The sequence below is a fragment of the Narcine bancroftii genome, chromosome 11, assembly GCF_036971445.1.
Source record: "Narcine bancroftii isolate sNarBan1 chromosome 11, sNarBan1.hap1, whole genome shotgun sequence".
NCBI classification, from domain to species: Eukaryota; Metazoa; Chordata; class Chondrichthyes; order Torpediniformes; family Narcinidae; genus Narcine; species Narcine bancroftii.
In genome coordinates, this window is record NC_091479.1 from 77,179,008 (window position 1) to 77,192,156 (window position 13,149).

Below are 13,149 nucleotides of genomic sequence, written 5' to 3' on the forward strand. Positions count from 1 at the left end.
CGTCAGATTGGTGACAGTGGTGGGGGGGAGCGTCAGGGATCTATGATTGCTTGGGGAGGTGTTGGGCTCGGCAACAGCTGATACGTATTCTCCTGATGCTACTGGGCTGGTTTAGAGAATATTCCCGAACATCCAAAAAATCCACTTAACCAAGATAGGTCTGGTCCCAAGCATTTTGGATAATCAGAAACGTACTGTAGTAAGTGAGAAAGCAACTACGATATGCAGAACCAGCTTGTTAAAAATGAAGAACCATGTTGCTAAAGCAGTACACAAGTCTATGTAGAAGATGAAATGAAAAATTAACGTATGATAGACTGAGCTGAGTGATTTCACATCCAACAGATCAAAAGGTCTGCAGTCCTGTCACAACCAGTTTTTAAAAGTGAAGAAGGCCTCAAAAATTTCCTTCCTCAATCAAATGCTTACAGAAAATGCTAAAGAAAGAAGAATTTACAATTACTTTTTTGCCAGGAATGCTGAATGGATGATGCATCTCAGCTTTCTCCTGAGATTCCCACCATCGCAGAAACTTGTCTTCAGCCAACTAGATTCACTCATGAAATATCAGGGGATGGCTGAGAGCAAAGGCAATACCGATGTGTGTCCCAGTGTCAGCTGTGCTCTTGCCAAACTATTTTAGTAGAGTTACAACTTTGGCACTCAGCCAACAATACAGAACATTCCTAGATATGTCCTACATTAGATAAAAAGAGAACAAATCTATTCTAGCTGTTCAGCAAAGTGAAATTTTGTGTCATAAGCAGTGCTATCAAGTGATACAAACTCACCAATACCCAGCCCAATATCTTGCTTGAGTTTTTCCAGGTTAATTAGATTCCAGACTTTAATACACCCTTTGACCAAATATGGACTAAAGAACCAAATTCCACAGGCAAGTTGATAAGAAAGCAGCATTTGATTGATTGTGGCATTCATGAGCCTTAGTAAAGCACATCAATGGGCATCTAATTGAACATGCTCCAGAGGTTGTGTGAGGAAACATGACTTCCCTGCCTGTCTGGAATGTATTTCAGGTGGTCATGCGTCCTCACCATCTGAAAATAATTCAGAAGTCACATCACCTGTCAGTCAAGGTTGGACGCTGACCACAAATTAGTGCACACCTTGCCATTGGATAATTCATATCACCTAGTATCAATATTGGTTATACACTTTTACCAGGACTGCGCAACACATTCTTGTTCTCAGCCTTGTGGACATTGCTCCATGCTAGGTTGCTACTGTGGAGCTTACTGGTAAGGTGTGCACTGCAATGAAGCTGAGCCAATAGTACAGGTTGAGTACCCCTTATCTGAAATGCTTGGGACCAGACATTTTTCGGATTTTGGGTTTACAATGGAACTAAACTGCATAGTAGAATCAGCAGACTACCTACATCCTGCTTTTTAGCCCTTTAACAGCAATTACAAAGAACAGCAGGCTTTTTGAGTACCGAGATGACTCCACAAGTGGAAAATTCACATGAACTAATATTTAGTACTTACCAAAAAAAACAATCTCTGTTTACAAAAGAAGATTACCTCCCCACTGCTAGTCCCTACACCTCTCCATCACCACTGTCGGTCCTGACACTTCCCCATCACTGCCGCGGAGATGGAAACCAGAGAAATCAATGTTAATGCCATGTGCATAGTGTCCAGATGTAATAATACGTCCTCACCTCCAATTTGTGAATGGTCTCGCTTTGGACAGACATGGCTCTGTGGGAATGGGATGCAGAATTGAAATACTTGGATACAGTGAATACAGTTACAGTGTGTGATTACATTCATTATAAGGATTGCGAGGATTCAAGAAGATATCTTACCAGAGACACGCAGTAAGTTTTAAGAAATCCACAAAACATTTTTGAGCAAATGAGTAAGGCTGAATTAAAATGCAAATTCCCAAAAATTATTGTTGATAACTGGCATATTAACAGTAAACAGAATGTTATCTGTTGTGTTTAAAAATTCAAAGTAATAAATATATATAGCATATTAAAATAGTCTGGTTATTAAAATAAAGAAATATATGCTTTTCAAGAAATGTAATACTTGAGATAAATAATTTCATGTTTTCTATACCTGGCTTTTCCTAGGAGGTAAAAGCTCAATTCACAGAAATGCTCCTTCTTTCTGCTTTAATGATTCACCATGCCTCAACATCAATAGCACTACATATTACTTCATTGATATAAATTCCTCTCCCTTCATTTCTAGCCATCATCTTGGGGTTTTTGAGTTAAAATAAAGAAGCCAATTTACAATTAAAATTGAAGATGATTTTGCACATTGCTTGGTAGCTCAGAAAGCAAAACTACATTTACAGATCTATTATTGTGTTCAGCAAAGAATAGAAAATATTCTTTGGGAGAATGACCTGACAAGAAGCTCCTTTGTCTCCACAGTCCCATGCTGGATTATGCTTCAACTTTGAGCTCGATCTTACCTGTTTTTATTCATGAAATATGGCCACACGACTAGAGCAATGATTTTGATTTGGATAAGAAAATCTACATCTTCTCATAGAATTGTTCTTAGTGCTTTATATCTTGGATACTTCTCATATTCACTTCACCAAACTCATCTTTGCAGTGAATTTCTTTCTCTCTGCGATTAAAAAAAAAATCAGATCTGGCTTTCCAACAAACTATTTAAGCCTCCCACAAGTTGCTTGATTTCTAAATCATAACTTTTAATTGATGAATCTTTCAAAAGTCCCAATTTCTGACATTTAAGCTAGCAAGACATAAAACAGTTCTCTGTTCAACCACATCACCTCCAGCTGCAAGATAGCATTCTGTTAACATCTCCCTGTAAAAATTACACTAATCGCCATGATTTTGTGAGAAAACAGCTGGAAAAGGACTGGGGGGGGGGGCTAAGCATATGAGAAGCTTCTTGACCTTAACGTTCGTGCTGCTCTCGTGTCTCTGCCCATAAATTGGCTGTTAATCTATTCTGTTGATTGGGAGATTAATTAGATTGTTACAAATCGACTATTGGGTATCATTTATATTGGCATCACGTGTACATTTCTACCTCTAAAGATTGCCTCACAACCTGGCAGAGATGCCGATTACATAATTTCTGATAGGCGGAGTAGGCCTGCCCTGCCATTCACTAACACTTGAGCCTTGACGACGTTAACTTGACGTTAGCTTCCTTAGCGGGGAGGAGAAATAATCAAACACCTTAATATGAGGCAAATGTAATTGACACGTTTCACTCGGAATCAAAGGGTGACTTGAGAGCGTTCTTCTCCGATGGGGCAATACCAGGGCACCGGAAACTGAAACAAGTTCTATTCTCACCGCTGCAATGCATTATAAACGTGACAGTGACTTGCCTGGTCTTTCCAGATGTCGTGGCTAGTATTCTGTGCTTTTATTTCATTTTCAACAGTGGCACGTAATTCCGAGCACACTGCTTTTTGTTTAAAAAAAAATCCGTACTGATTTTTTTTTCCCCCTCTCTCTTCTAGAACTTAAACCAATAAATAAATGACTAAGCCTTCGCAATCCTAATTCATCCCCTCCCTTGCTGTCCTCGGCACATCCTCTTATTCACCCTATTGTCCAAATCACGTGCCCCGGTCTCAACGTGCTTGCTCCACGCGAAGGAGGAAGGATAAATAAAAGCCCAACTGAAAAGCCTTCCCCCCCCCCCCCCCGCTGCATCATGGGCAATGGAGTTGGGTGGCCTTTGGCGTGCTTCAAATTGCACCCCGTCGCCATCGGCGTCAGCGAGAGCGCAGACCACGCTTCCCATGAGCCCCTGCGGCGGGGTCGAATGCACGTGAGTCTGACGCCTTGAGCTCGAGCTTCTCGGTCGCGGTAGGTTTCAGTCAGTCAGTGAGAGAGAGAGAGAGAGTGTGTCCGCCATTTACAGTTGGGGGGAAAAGAGTGTGTCTCTCGGATCTGACAGACGGAATAAGGACCCGTCTTGGCGCCCCCCCCTCCCTTCTCCCGCGGGGGGCTCGAGGTCGTTTCATTGGCTCTTTTGTTTGAAAATCCTGCAAGAGAGGCAGCAAAGAGGCTGGGATGTTACGTACGTGGAAGGGACTGCAGTGAGAGCCTCTCCCCGAGCAGCTGGATCTTCTCCTGAGGCTTCGATTGTTGCTCCCAGGCCTCTCCTGAGTGGCAGCCTGGACTTTCCTTTCGTATCGTCGGTCTGTTGACTTTAACTTTAAAAAAAAAGAGAAAAAGAAAAGCTCAACGCTTCTCGCATCCATTTTGGAAGCAGAGCCTTCACGGACAGTTGTGGCGCTGCACATCAGTGATGCTTTAGAGAGAGAGAGAAAAGTCTCCACAGATTCGCCGCAACCGTGGAACTTAACTGCCTCTGCTCATCGTTGTGAAACTAACTCTGCTCTTCGGAGGGGAAGGGAAAATTTGAAGATTCAGATTTGTCTCTGTCGCTAAATCGAGAGGAGGGGGGGTGAGGAGGTGGGTTGGGGGGAAGAAAAAACCCCTCTTCACTGACCGGCTCTCCCCATTTTAAATACCTTTAGCGAGAGTAAGACTGAATGAAGGCGGGTTGGGATTTTTTAAATCGAGGATGGATGGATCACATCAGCTGGTCGATGCCTTGCCACTGACTGAGGTGAACTGTCTCTTTTGCTTCCTCTTCAAAGGAACGTCCGTGTTCCGGGGATCCGACCCTTTTCACGAAAATAGTATGGAAATGCGTATTTAAAAAAAAAACCCACCCCATCGGCTTTCGGTCGTCTCCTCGTCGTTGAACAAAACAGACCTCCGATTGTAGAGGAATCGCTATTATTTTGGAAGCCCATCGATTTTGTCTCGTGGCAATGTCAGAAAGCGCAGACAAAATTGGTTCATTGCTGCGTGCTCCTAAAAATGGTACCAACTCCAGTTCGGATACGACAATAGGAGAACGTTTTGGAGTAAGTATGAGAAAAAAGGAAGAGTTCAACGCCCTCAGGAGGCGGAGGCATACAATGGACAAGGACAGCAAAGCAGAGCACCAACGTTTTATTCGGAGGAGTGTGATCTGCGATTCCAACGTAACCGCATTGGACCACTTGCCGAGTAAGACCAGTATTATCGTTTCTCCCCCGGAATCCGATAACGCAAGCATATTGATAACTGGTGTCACCAATAATACCAACGAAGCACAGCCTCCCAGAGAAACAGCTCCCGTTGACTCGGTCTGTACTGCAGTTCCTGTAATTAGCGAAGAAAAATGCCAAAGTTGCACTGATGGCAGTACAAAAGACGGAAGCAAGGTCGCAGGTATTGGCGATGAACCATCTCGGCTCCCGATCCGGTCGCCCGATGTCTACGTTTGCAATCATGCCGCAAGTCCAGCGGGCTGCAACGTCAGCAAAGACCGAAAAAAGCAAAAAGCCATTCCAATCAAGGAGGAGGTCGAGTCGAAAGTCAGCGAAGAGGACAGCGCGGAGAACAGAGAGGCGGAGGAGGCAAGGAATTTGGAGAGGAAGGTGCAGGAGGATAATGAAGAAATAGAGACAAAGGCTGTTGCAACTTCCCCTGATGGAAGGTTTTTGAAGTTCGACATAGAAATTGGGAGAGGATCTTTCAAAACTGTCTATAAGGGTCTCGACACGGAAACCACTGTGGAAGTAGCTTGGTGTGAATTGCAGGTAAGTTTCATGCTTCGGGGTAGACCAGTTTGAAATAATTAAGATGGTCCTCTATACTGAGTTTTACCTCGGTTCTGATCCTGTTGAGGTCACTCTAATAGTACTAAAGTTGTCATTTTTTTCAGTACATTTTTAAACTGGATTGATTAACAATAATACCCACCACCTCTAGCATCGTTGAAAAGAACTTTTGATTTTAAAACATTTTTTAAAAAGTGAAACTTCCTGTTTTTAGCCTTTTAATTTTTAAAAACAAATAATTTGATTTTTAATTTAGACATAGCCCGTGACGCCCAAATATCCCAATTAATCCACAACCCCCATACATTTTGAGGTGGGAGAAAATCCAGCAGAAAGTGCAAACTCCTTACAGACAGCACTGTATTTGGACCCAGGTTGCTGACATTAATAGCGTTGGACTGATCGGCCGCTCATGTTTCGTTTTACTAATGGCTGATTATAATTATACAGTAAATCTAAACAGTGAACATAACCAAAACTGCCAATGGCTGATGCATTATTATCAGATGATGAAAGCATTCTAATAAGAATTGCAAAGTTTTCAGTTGATTTGGAAGTCTTTTGAGGTTGCAGAACTTTTACCATCACCAAAATCATTTAATGTGGGACTGAGCAGGGAACTTTTATAAGTTGTATACTTTTGTGTGGTATCTAAAATGTTTGACCTGTTGTGAACTTTTCTGATAATTGATTGTGTATCTATAATTATCCAAGAAATTGTTATGAGTGTGTCCCTTCTTGATGCATTTGTACATTTCCTTGATTATTCACATCATCTGAAGCATTAAGGAAGTTGTTTTTTGAGACATTTTAAATGAATGAAAGAAATATCAATGAGTTTGTACCCAGTAAGATTGCATAATTAGCAGATACAAAATTAACAGAATTTGTTGATGTTATTCAAAAGTGTATCTTGTAAAATCCCCGAGACGCATCCCCTGCTCCTAGAACAATGTCTTAGGATTGCTAATAATGATAGTGGCATTAACATGAAAACTTTTTAGTCAACTGCATCTTGTGCTCCAGGGGGGAAAAAAAGCTCCAACCTATCGAGTCTCTCCTTGTAACTCCAACCCTCCCAGGGTGGATGCCAGAACAACTCTTAACAGGGGGCTTTAGGGTAACCTGAGGTGGGGGGGGGCACAATTTGCAGCTCAAATTCATTCGTGGGGGGGGGGGTGCTTATCATGTTAAATGTGATAGTACCAGGGCCACTAGTGTCACTTCCATTGGAGGGAGGGGGAAGTGGCAGTTTTGGCTCTGGTACTCCAATCTTTTGCACCATGATGTGCACCAGCTGGCACTAGTGCATGTGCACAAGAAGAAACATGGCTATACACGGCCTATGGGCACCACAAATGGAGGACAGCCAGATGGTCCACCCTAAAACTGGACATGTGTCCACCATAGTGTGGGTGAGGGGTTTATAATACCTTGTTTTGGGGGGAGGGAATGCTAGTGAATACCAGTTGCTACATGTATTATGAACTCCTGTTTAATTTCCTGTGAGTATCATGGAAGTTGTGTGTTTTGTTTCCCCTATTCAAGGAAAAGGGGAGTTGTGACAACTGTTCGTATGAAAGCATATTTCTAGAAAGAAACTCGACAAGGATTTGAGAGTTTTTGGCAGTCTAGTCACTTAGTCTCTCCCATCTCCTTTGTGATTACTTCTGTGATCAGTTTAAGAGTCTGCATTTGGACAATGGATTTCTAAGACTGAACTTTGGAAAGATTTTCCAGAATGGTGTCTAAGCTGTTAAGGGTTGGTAATGTGCACATTCACACATAGTTGAGTTTGATTTGACTGATGTTATATTATTATAGTTATTAATAAATATAGTATTTTAAAAGAAAAACAGTATCACTGCCTTGGTGAATTTCCATTGCTGCTGGTCTGCAATGTAACAAATTGGGGGCTTGTCTGGGAGATGACCAAAATTGGAGCTTATTGATTGATTGATTTTTGATTTAATTGGCTTTCAAAAAGGAATTTAATCAAAAGGCTTGTGGTTGTGTGGGAAAGCAGCAGGAATGGATATGGATGAGTTTTTGAAAAAACTTGTGGCAATAAAACCATTTATGAGAAAGGCAGAGATCCTGAGAATTCTAGTTTTAAAAAAAAAAGTAGCAGTGGGGAGGTTTGGAAAGGAGGAGTTAGAATAGTTTCCTGAGTAAATTCCTTGAGCAATGGTTACTGTTGGAATAGATTGAGTTAGACTCGAAGGAATCAGAGAAGCAAAGGCAGTTTGAGATGCATGTATTTGAGGTAGAGTTAGAAAAATGTAGATTTAAGGTGGGGGAAGAGGAGAAAAGGAGTTCCACATTCTGGTCCTAGTGAGAGGCTTTTGACCAGTATGGAGGTTACGTTAGTTCCTCCATCTGATGAGGCTGAGATTGATTCACACATCCAACATTTTGAGAAGGTTGGTCTCTCGTGTTCTAAAACGTAATTAAAGGGAAGGCCCAGCAGGCTTACTCTGCCCTTACAACTGAACAAGCTGCTGATTAAGACCTTAAAACAAGACACGCTTAAAGTTTGTGACTTGGTTTCAGAAGCTTATAGGCTGAAATTCAAGAATTTGTAGAAATTGAAAACCAGTCTTGTATGGATTTTATGTATGAAAAAACTGTGTGCTTTGACTAATGGTGAGCATCAAAAAAAAATGAATGATTGGAGCCCATATATACAAAAGGTGGGTTTAAAAATTTAAGTGAATTTTTGATATTCTAAGTATCTATCTATCTATAAATGAAGGTAATGAGTCCCTTTTTTCTTTCTTTCAGTCGGGGATTTGTATGGGATGTAAGGGCGGGGGGGTCCTGGGTAGATCAATTTCTAAATTCTTTTTATATACCACATGTATTGGGATTTGAATTATATACTTGTAATATGAACAAATTCATAATGCTTTAAATCTATAAATAAAATATTAAAAAAAAATTAAATGATGATCATAACAGACTGAGAGAGCTGGTGTTAGTTGAGGAAATTAAAAGGTGCGTTCCTAATGACATAAAAGCATCCTTAGAGAAAGAGGGAGTGGAAACTTGTCAGGATTCTGCTAAATTATCAGATGAATATGCTTTAAATCTCAAGGTTAAATTTATACCAAGTAGAACCTTCAAAAAGGGTAATATGGACTATCTAAGTAAGTTATAAAATAAATCGGTAAGTAGTGATAGGGATAAAGATGAAGAGAAGCAAGTAAAGGAAAAAAAAAACCTTTGGTTCCCCTTTGCCACGATTGTAAGAAACCTGGTCATGTGATAGCAACTTGTTCCGTGTTGAGAAAAGAGAAAGAAAAGGAGGCAGCACCAGATGCGTGTATTCAAAGAGATGAAAAACATAGAAATCAAAAAGGTTCCAGACCTGCTGATAACATTAGGGGATTAATTCAATTTTTTTTTGTCAGAGGGCTGTAAAGGAAGTGTCACAAGTGCCATTGAAAATCCTTCGAGATACTGGGGCTGCCCAGTCACTTGTGTTGGACATTGTTTTGGAGTTTGGCGATGATACTGCCAAGGGTGAAATAAATTTTATTTGAGGTCTGAAGGGAGTGATCTGGAGTCGATATCTCTGCACAGGATAGTGTTGAAATCAGCATTAATTGATGGACCTGTTACGATGGGGATCTGATCATGTTTACCAGTTGAGGGAGTTTTGATGTTATTTGGAAATGACCTTGTAGAGGGTAAAGTTGTCTGTGCGGTTGACAGCTAAGCCAGTGATTGAGATAAAGACAGATTCTGATATATATTCAGCCTGCACAGTGACTCGGGCTATGGTTTTAAAAAGCTTGCAAGTGCAGATGATCCTGTGCAGACTGATTTTACAGGGACTGGAGTTTGTGATGGTCCTAAACTTCGGTTGTAATGACCTGCCAAAGACTTTACCTCCTTTATTGGACTGGAGTTCTGGTGTTAATCCTGAATGGAAGTATTTGTTGTTATCCTGAAAAGTGTTTATGGTGGGGCAGAACAAAGATTCTGATCTTACTGAAGTGAGACACAAGTCTCTCGTTCTGATGATGTAGTTAAGAAAAACAGTTGGCTTTTATTTCAAGGATGGGGTATGGATGAGGAAGTGGAGACCACCTGATATCCCTGCCAGTGAAGAAGGGAGAGTTGTTCATCAGTTGTGGTTTCTATAGCCTATAGGGATAAAATTTTAACCTTGGCCCACAGCATGCCCTTGGTGGTCATCTTGCTGTAGGAAAAACTATATATAAGATTATGAAACAATTCTATTGGCTTAGTTTAAGAAAAGATGTTGGGGCATTTTGCCAGATATGTCTTATTTGTCAGGTTGGGGGGTAAACCCAATCAGGTTCCCCCAGTGGCTCTGTTACTACCCATTCCTGCTTTTGATGAACCCTCTTTTAAAATTATTGTGGATTGTATTGGCCCTTTGCCCGAGACAAAAGCTGGGGAATCAGTATTTGTTAACTGTCATGTGTACAGCCTCCAGGTTTCCAGAAGTCGTTCCACTTTGAAATATTAAAGCTGAGGCTCTGTCAAAAGCTCTTATAAAAGTTTTCAGTTTAGTCAATTTGCCTAAAGAGATTCAATCAGACCAGGGAAGTAATTTCATGTCGGGGCTGTTTCAGCAGATAGTTTATAAATTAGGAGCTAACCAAATCACATCATCTGCATATCATCAGAATCTCAAGGGGCTTTTGAGAGATTCCATTTGACCCTCAAAAACATGATGAGGACCTATTGTTTTGAGAGTGAGAAGACTGGGATAAGGGTGTCTGTTCATTTGCTTTTGTTTGCAGTAATTATTAGGCTTTAGCCTTTTTGAGCTGGTGCTTGGATGCCAAATGAGAAGTCCTTTAGTGTTATTGAAGGAACAATGGTTAATGATGATGTGCAATTGAATTTGTTAGATTAGGTTAAAATTTGAAGATAGTTGACAGAAAGTTTGTGAATTAGCTCATGGGAATTTGAAAACCGCTCAAGGCAAAATGAAGGTCTGGTATGATTTTAAAAAGGCTAGGATGAGACCTTTAAAACCAGGGGATAGTGTTAATCCTTTTCCCGTCATATTCCATTCCCCATAAGGCTAAATTTTCAGGCCTGTGTGAGATAAAGTCAAAAGGTGAATGAAATCAGCTATGTAGTTAGAACACCTGATCGGAGACATAAAATGCAGAGCTGCCATGTCAACACATTAAAACCTTATTTTGAGAACTTGGTTTCAGCAAGGAACAGCCTTTACCCTCTATTGTTTGTTGATGTAAATAAGGAGTCTTGGGTCCATGAGACGGTACAAGCTGACTCTTGTGAGGGTCACTTAAACAAAACATTGTCCCAGTTTGTCTGTCTAATTAGATTGTTTTACAGAATTTGGATGCTAAATTGGCTTATCTTCACGGCCAGGGAAAAGAGCAAATGAAACAGCTACTTTTAAAATGTAGGAACTTGTTTCCAGAAGTGCCTAAGAGAACCCCAATAATTTGTCATGATGTTAGAGATGCAAAACCTGTCAAACAGCATCCATATCAAATGAAGCCTGAATTTTTTTGATTTATTTTTTGACTTAGAGTTCGTTCACGGTGGATTAATACCATGTATTTATAACGACCTACTGGATTTAAGATCAGCCTCAATGGCTGGGATTAAGAATGATTGGGAAAGTGATTTGAATATAACATTTTCAGATGAAGATTGGGACTCTATCCTTGGCTTGATTAATGATTACTCATTATGTGCAAGGCATTGTTTATTACAATTTAAGGAGGTACATAGAATACATATCCAAACTCAAATGATCTTGTTTTTAATGCAGATGTTGATCCATTATGTGAGAAGTGTAAAATTTTTGAAGCTTCACTGATTCATATGTTTTGGGAGTGCCCCAATTTGGGAAGATTTTGTGAAAATATTTTCCAAACTTTGTCAACAGTTTTTAAGATCAATATAGAACCATGCCCTTTAATTAATTTGTTTGGTTTTTCTTGTGAACCGGATATACCTCTGTCTGCAAGCCAGGAGAAAGTTTTAGCCTTTTTCATGTTGATAGCCAGATGAGCAATTATAATGAAATAGTAATATCTTATTTAAGCTTGGAGAAAATTAGATACAACATTAAAGATAGAAAGCTTCAATTTGAAAAGACGTGGGGCCAATTCGTAGAATACTATCGTGATTGGAAGATTTATGAAGTTTGGATGCTCCAGAGATTCTGTCTAGTGTCTGAAGGTCGCTATTTGATCCATATCTTAACAACTTTTTCTAAAAGGTAACCTTGATTAGAGGGAGGGGATAGATAAAATTTAGTTTTAGGTTTTTTGTTTTATTTTTAGGTTAACTTATTAAATATGAGTTTAAATATGGTTGTCATAGATCATGTCATTAAATTAAACAGGCCCTTTAGATCAAGGGATTGTCTAATGCAGTTTTTCTTATTTTCTATCCATATGTATATCATATGACTTGTTATTTTATTAATAGACTTAATAACTCAATAAAAATGATGTAAAAAGAGAATGAATGCTGAAAAGTGCAGACTGGTAGATCAAGAGTTTGAATATATGTTAAAGAATGATATTATTTGACGTTTTTCCTCAGGTTGGAGTTCACTTTGTGTTCTGGATCCTCAACCAGATGGGACAGTTAGATTTTACACTGATCATAGAAAAGTTACTGCAGTAATTAACAGATGATTATCCTAACTCTTGGGTGGGATGATTGTATGGACAAGGTTGGAAAGGGTAAGTTTCCTATGAAGGTGGACTTGTTAAAAGGTTACTGGTATGTTCCCTTAACAGACAGAGGTAGGGAAAGTTTTGCATTTGTGACCTCGTCAAGGTTATATGAATATTGTTTTACCAATTGGAATGAAAAATGTACCAGGGACTCAAGGTTCAGAGCATACAGATGTTTAGATTGATTTGGTTATGGGGAATGACACCTGGGAAGCATACATCTGAGTTAGATAAATCGTTTGACAAACTTTCAAAAGCAAACCTTACTGTTAATTTTACTAAAAGTGAATTTGGCCATGCTACTGTTACTTATCTTGGTTATGTTGTTGGTCAAGGCAAGTTGGCGCCTGTTCAGACAATTTGAGTTTTCCATTCCCATGGGCAAGAAAGCTGTTAGGTTTTTTGGAATGGTGGGTATTATAGAAAGTTCAGTTTTTAAAAATAATCTCCCTTCCTTTGACTTATTTTATGGAGAAGAGTGAAAAGTTTGTTTGAACAAAACTTTGTCAGGAAAACTGAAAGCCATTTCATGTCACCAGCCTATGTTTAAGTCGCCTGTCTTTGAGAAGCCATTTTCTTTACATTAGATGCTAGTTATGAAGCTATGGGAGCAGTGTTATTAAAAATGGTTGTGATGATGCTGACTTTCTAGTGGCTTACTTATCCCAGAAATTCAATGAACATCAAAAGAATTATTCTACCATAAAGAGAATTTATTATTACTTGTATTGGCTTTGCAGCATTTTGATGTTTATATCTGCACAGCTCAGGGACCACTTCGTGT

General features: G+C 39.8%; 2 protein-coding genes across 22 annotated transcripts in view; one reads left to right on the forward strand and one right to left on the reverse strand.

The window, feature by feature from the left end:
* The window catches only part of LOC138745958 (ninjurin-2-like), a 204,781-nt gene extending 199,301 nt beyond the window's left edge, over positions 1 to 5,480 (reverse strand). Inside the window, exons 1-4 of one of the 4 annotated variants that reach the window (XM_069903570.1) lie at positions 4,513 to 4,804; positions 4,060 to 4,191; positions 2,455 to 2,615; positions 1,685 to 1,724 (exon numbers count right to left, since the gene is read on the reverse strand). In XM_069903570.1, the coding sequence (XP_069759671.1) occupies positions 1,685 to 1,724; positions 2,455 to 2,468 (54 nt within the window). In that variant the 5' untranslated portion in view covers positions 2,469 to 2,615; positions 4,060 to 4,191; positions 4,513 to 4,804. Of the gene's footprint in view, positions 1 to 1,684; positions 1,725 to 2,454; positions 2,616 to 3,199; positions 3,324 to 3,354; positions 3,643 to 4,059; positions 4,192 to 4,512 lie in introns of those variants that run through there. The other 3 variants (XM_069903571.1, XM_069903572.1, XM_069903569.1) reach the window with 3 other exon arrangements.
* The window catches only part of wnk1b (WNK lysine deficient protein kinase 1b), a 162,525-nt gene continuing 153,199 nt past the window's right edge, over positions 3,824 to 13,149 (forward strand). For 11 of the 18 annotated variants that reach the window (XR_011346613.1, XR_011346614.1, XM_069903493.1 and 8 more), the window contains exon 1: positions 3,824 to 5,634. Coding sequence is in view for 15 of the 18 variants with exons in the window: in XM_069903493.1 (XP_069759594.1) it covers positions 4,819 to 5,634 (816 nt within the window). In the remaining 3 variants the exon portion in view is untranslated. Of the gene's footprint in view, positions 5,635 to 6,903; positions 7,071 to 13,149 lie in introns of those variants that run through there. The other 7 variants (XM_069903500.1, XM_069903501.1, XM_069903509.1 and 4 more) reach the window with 4 other exon arrangements.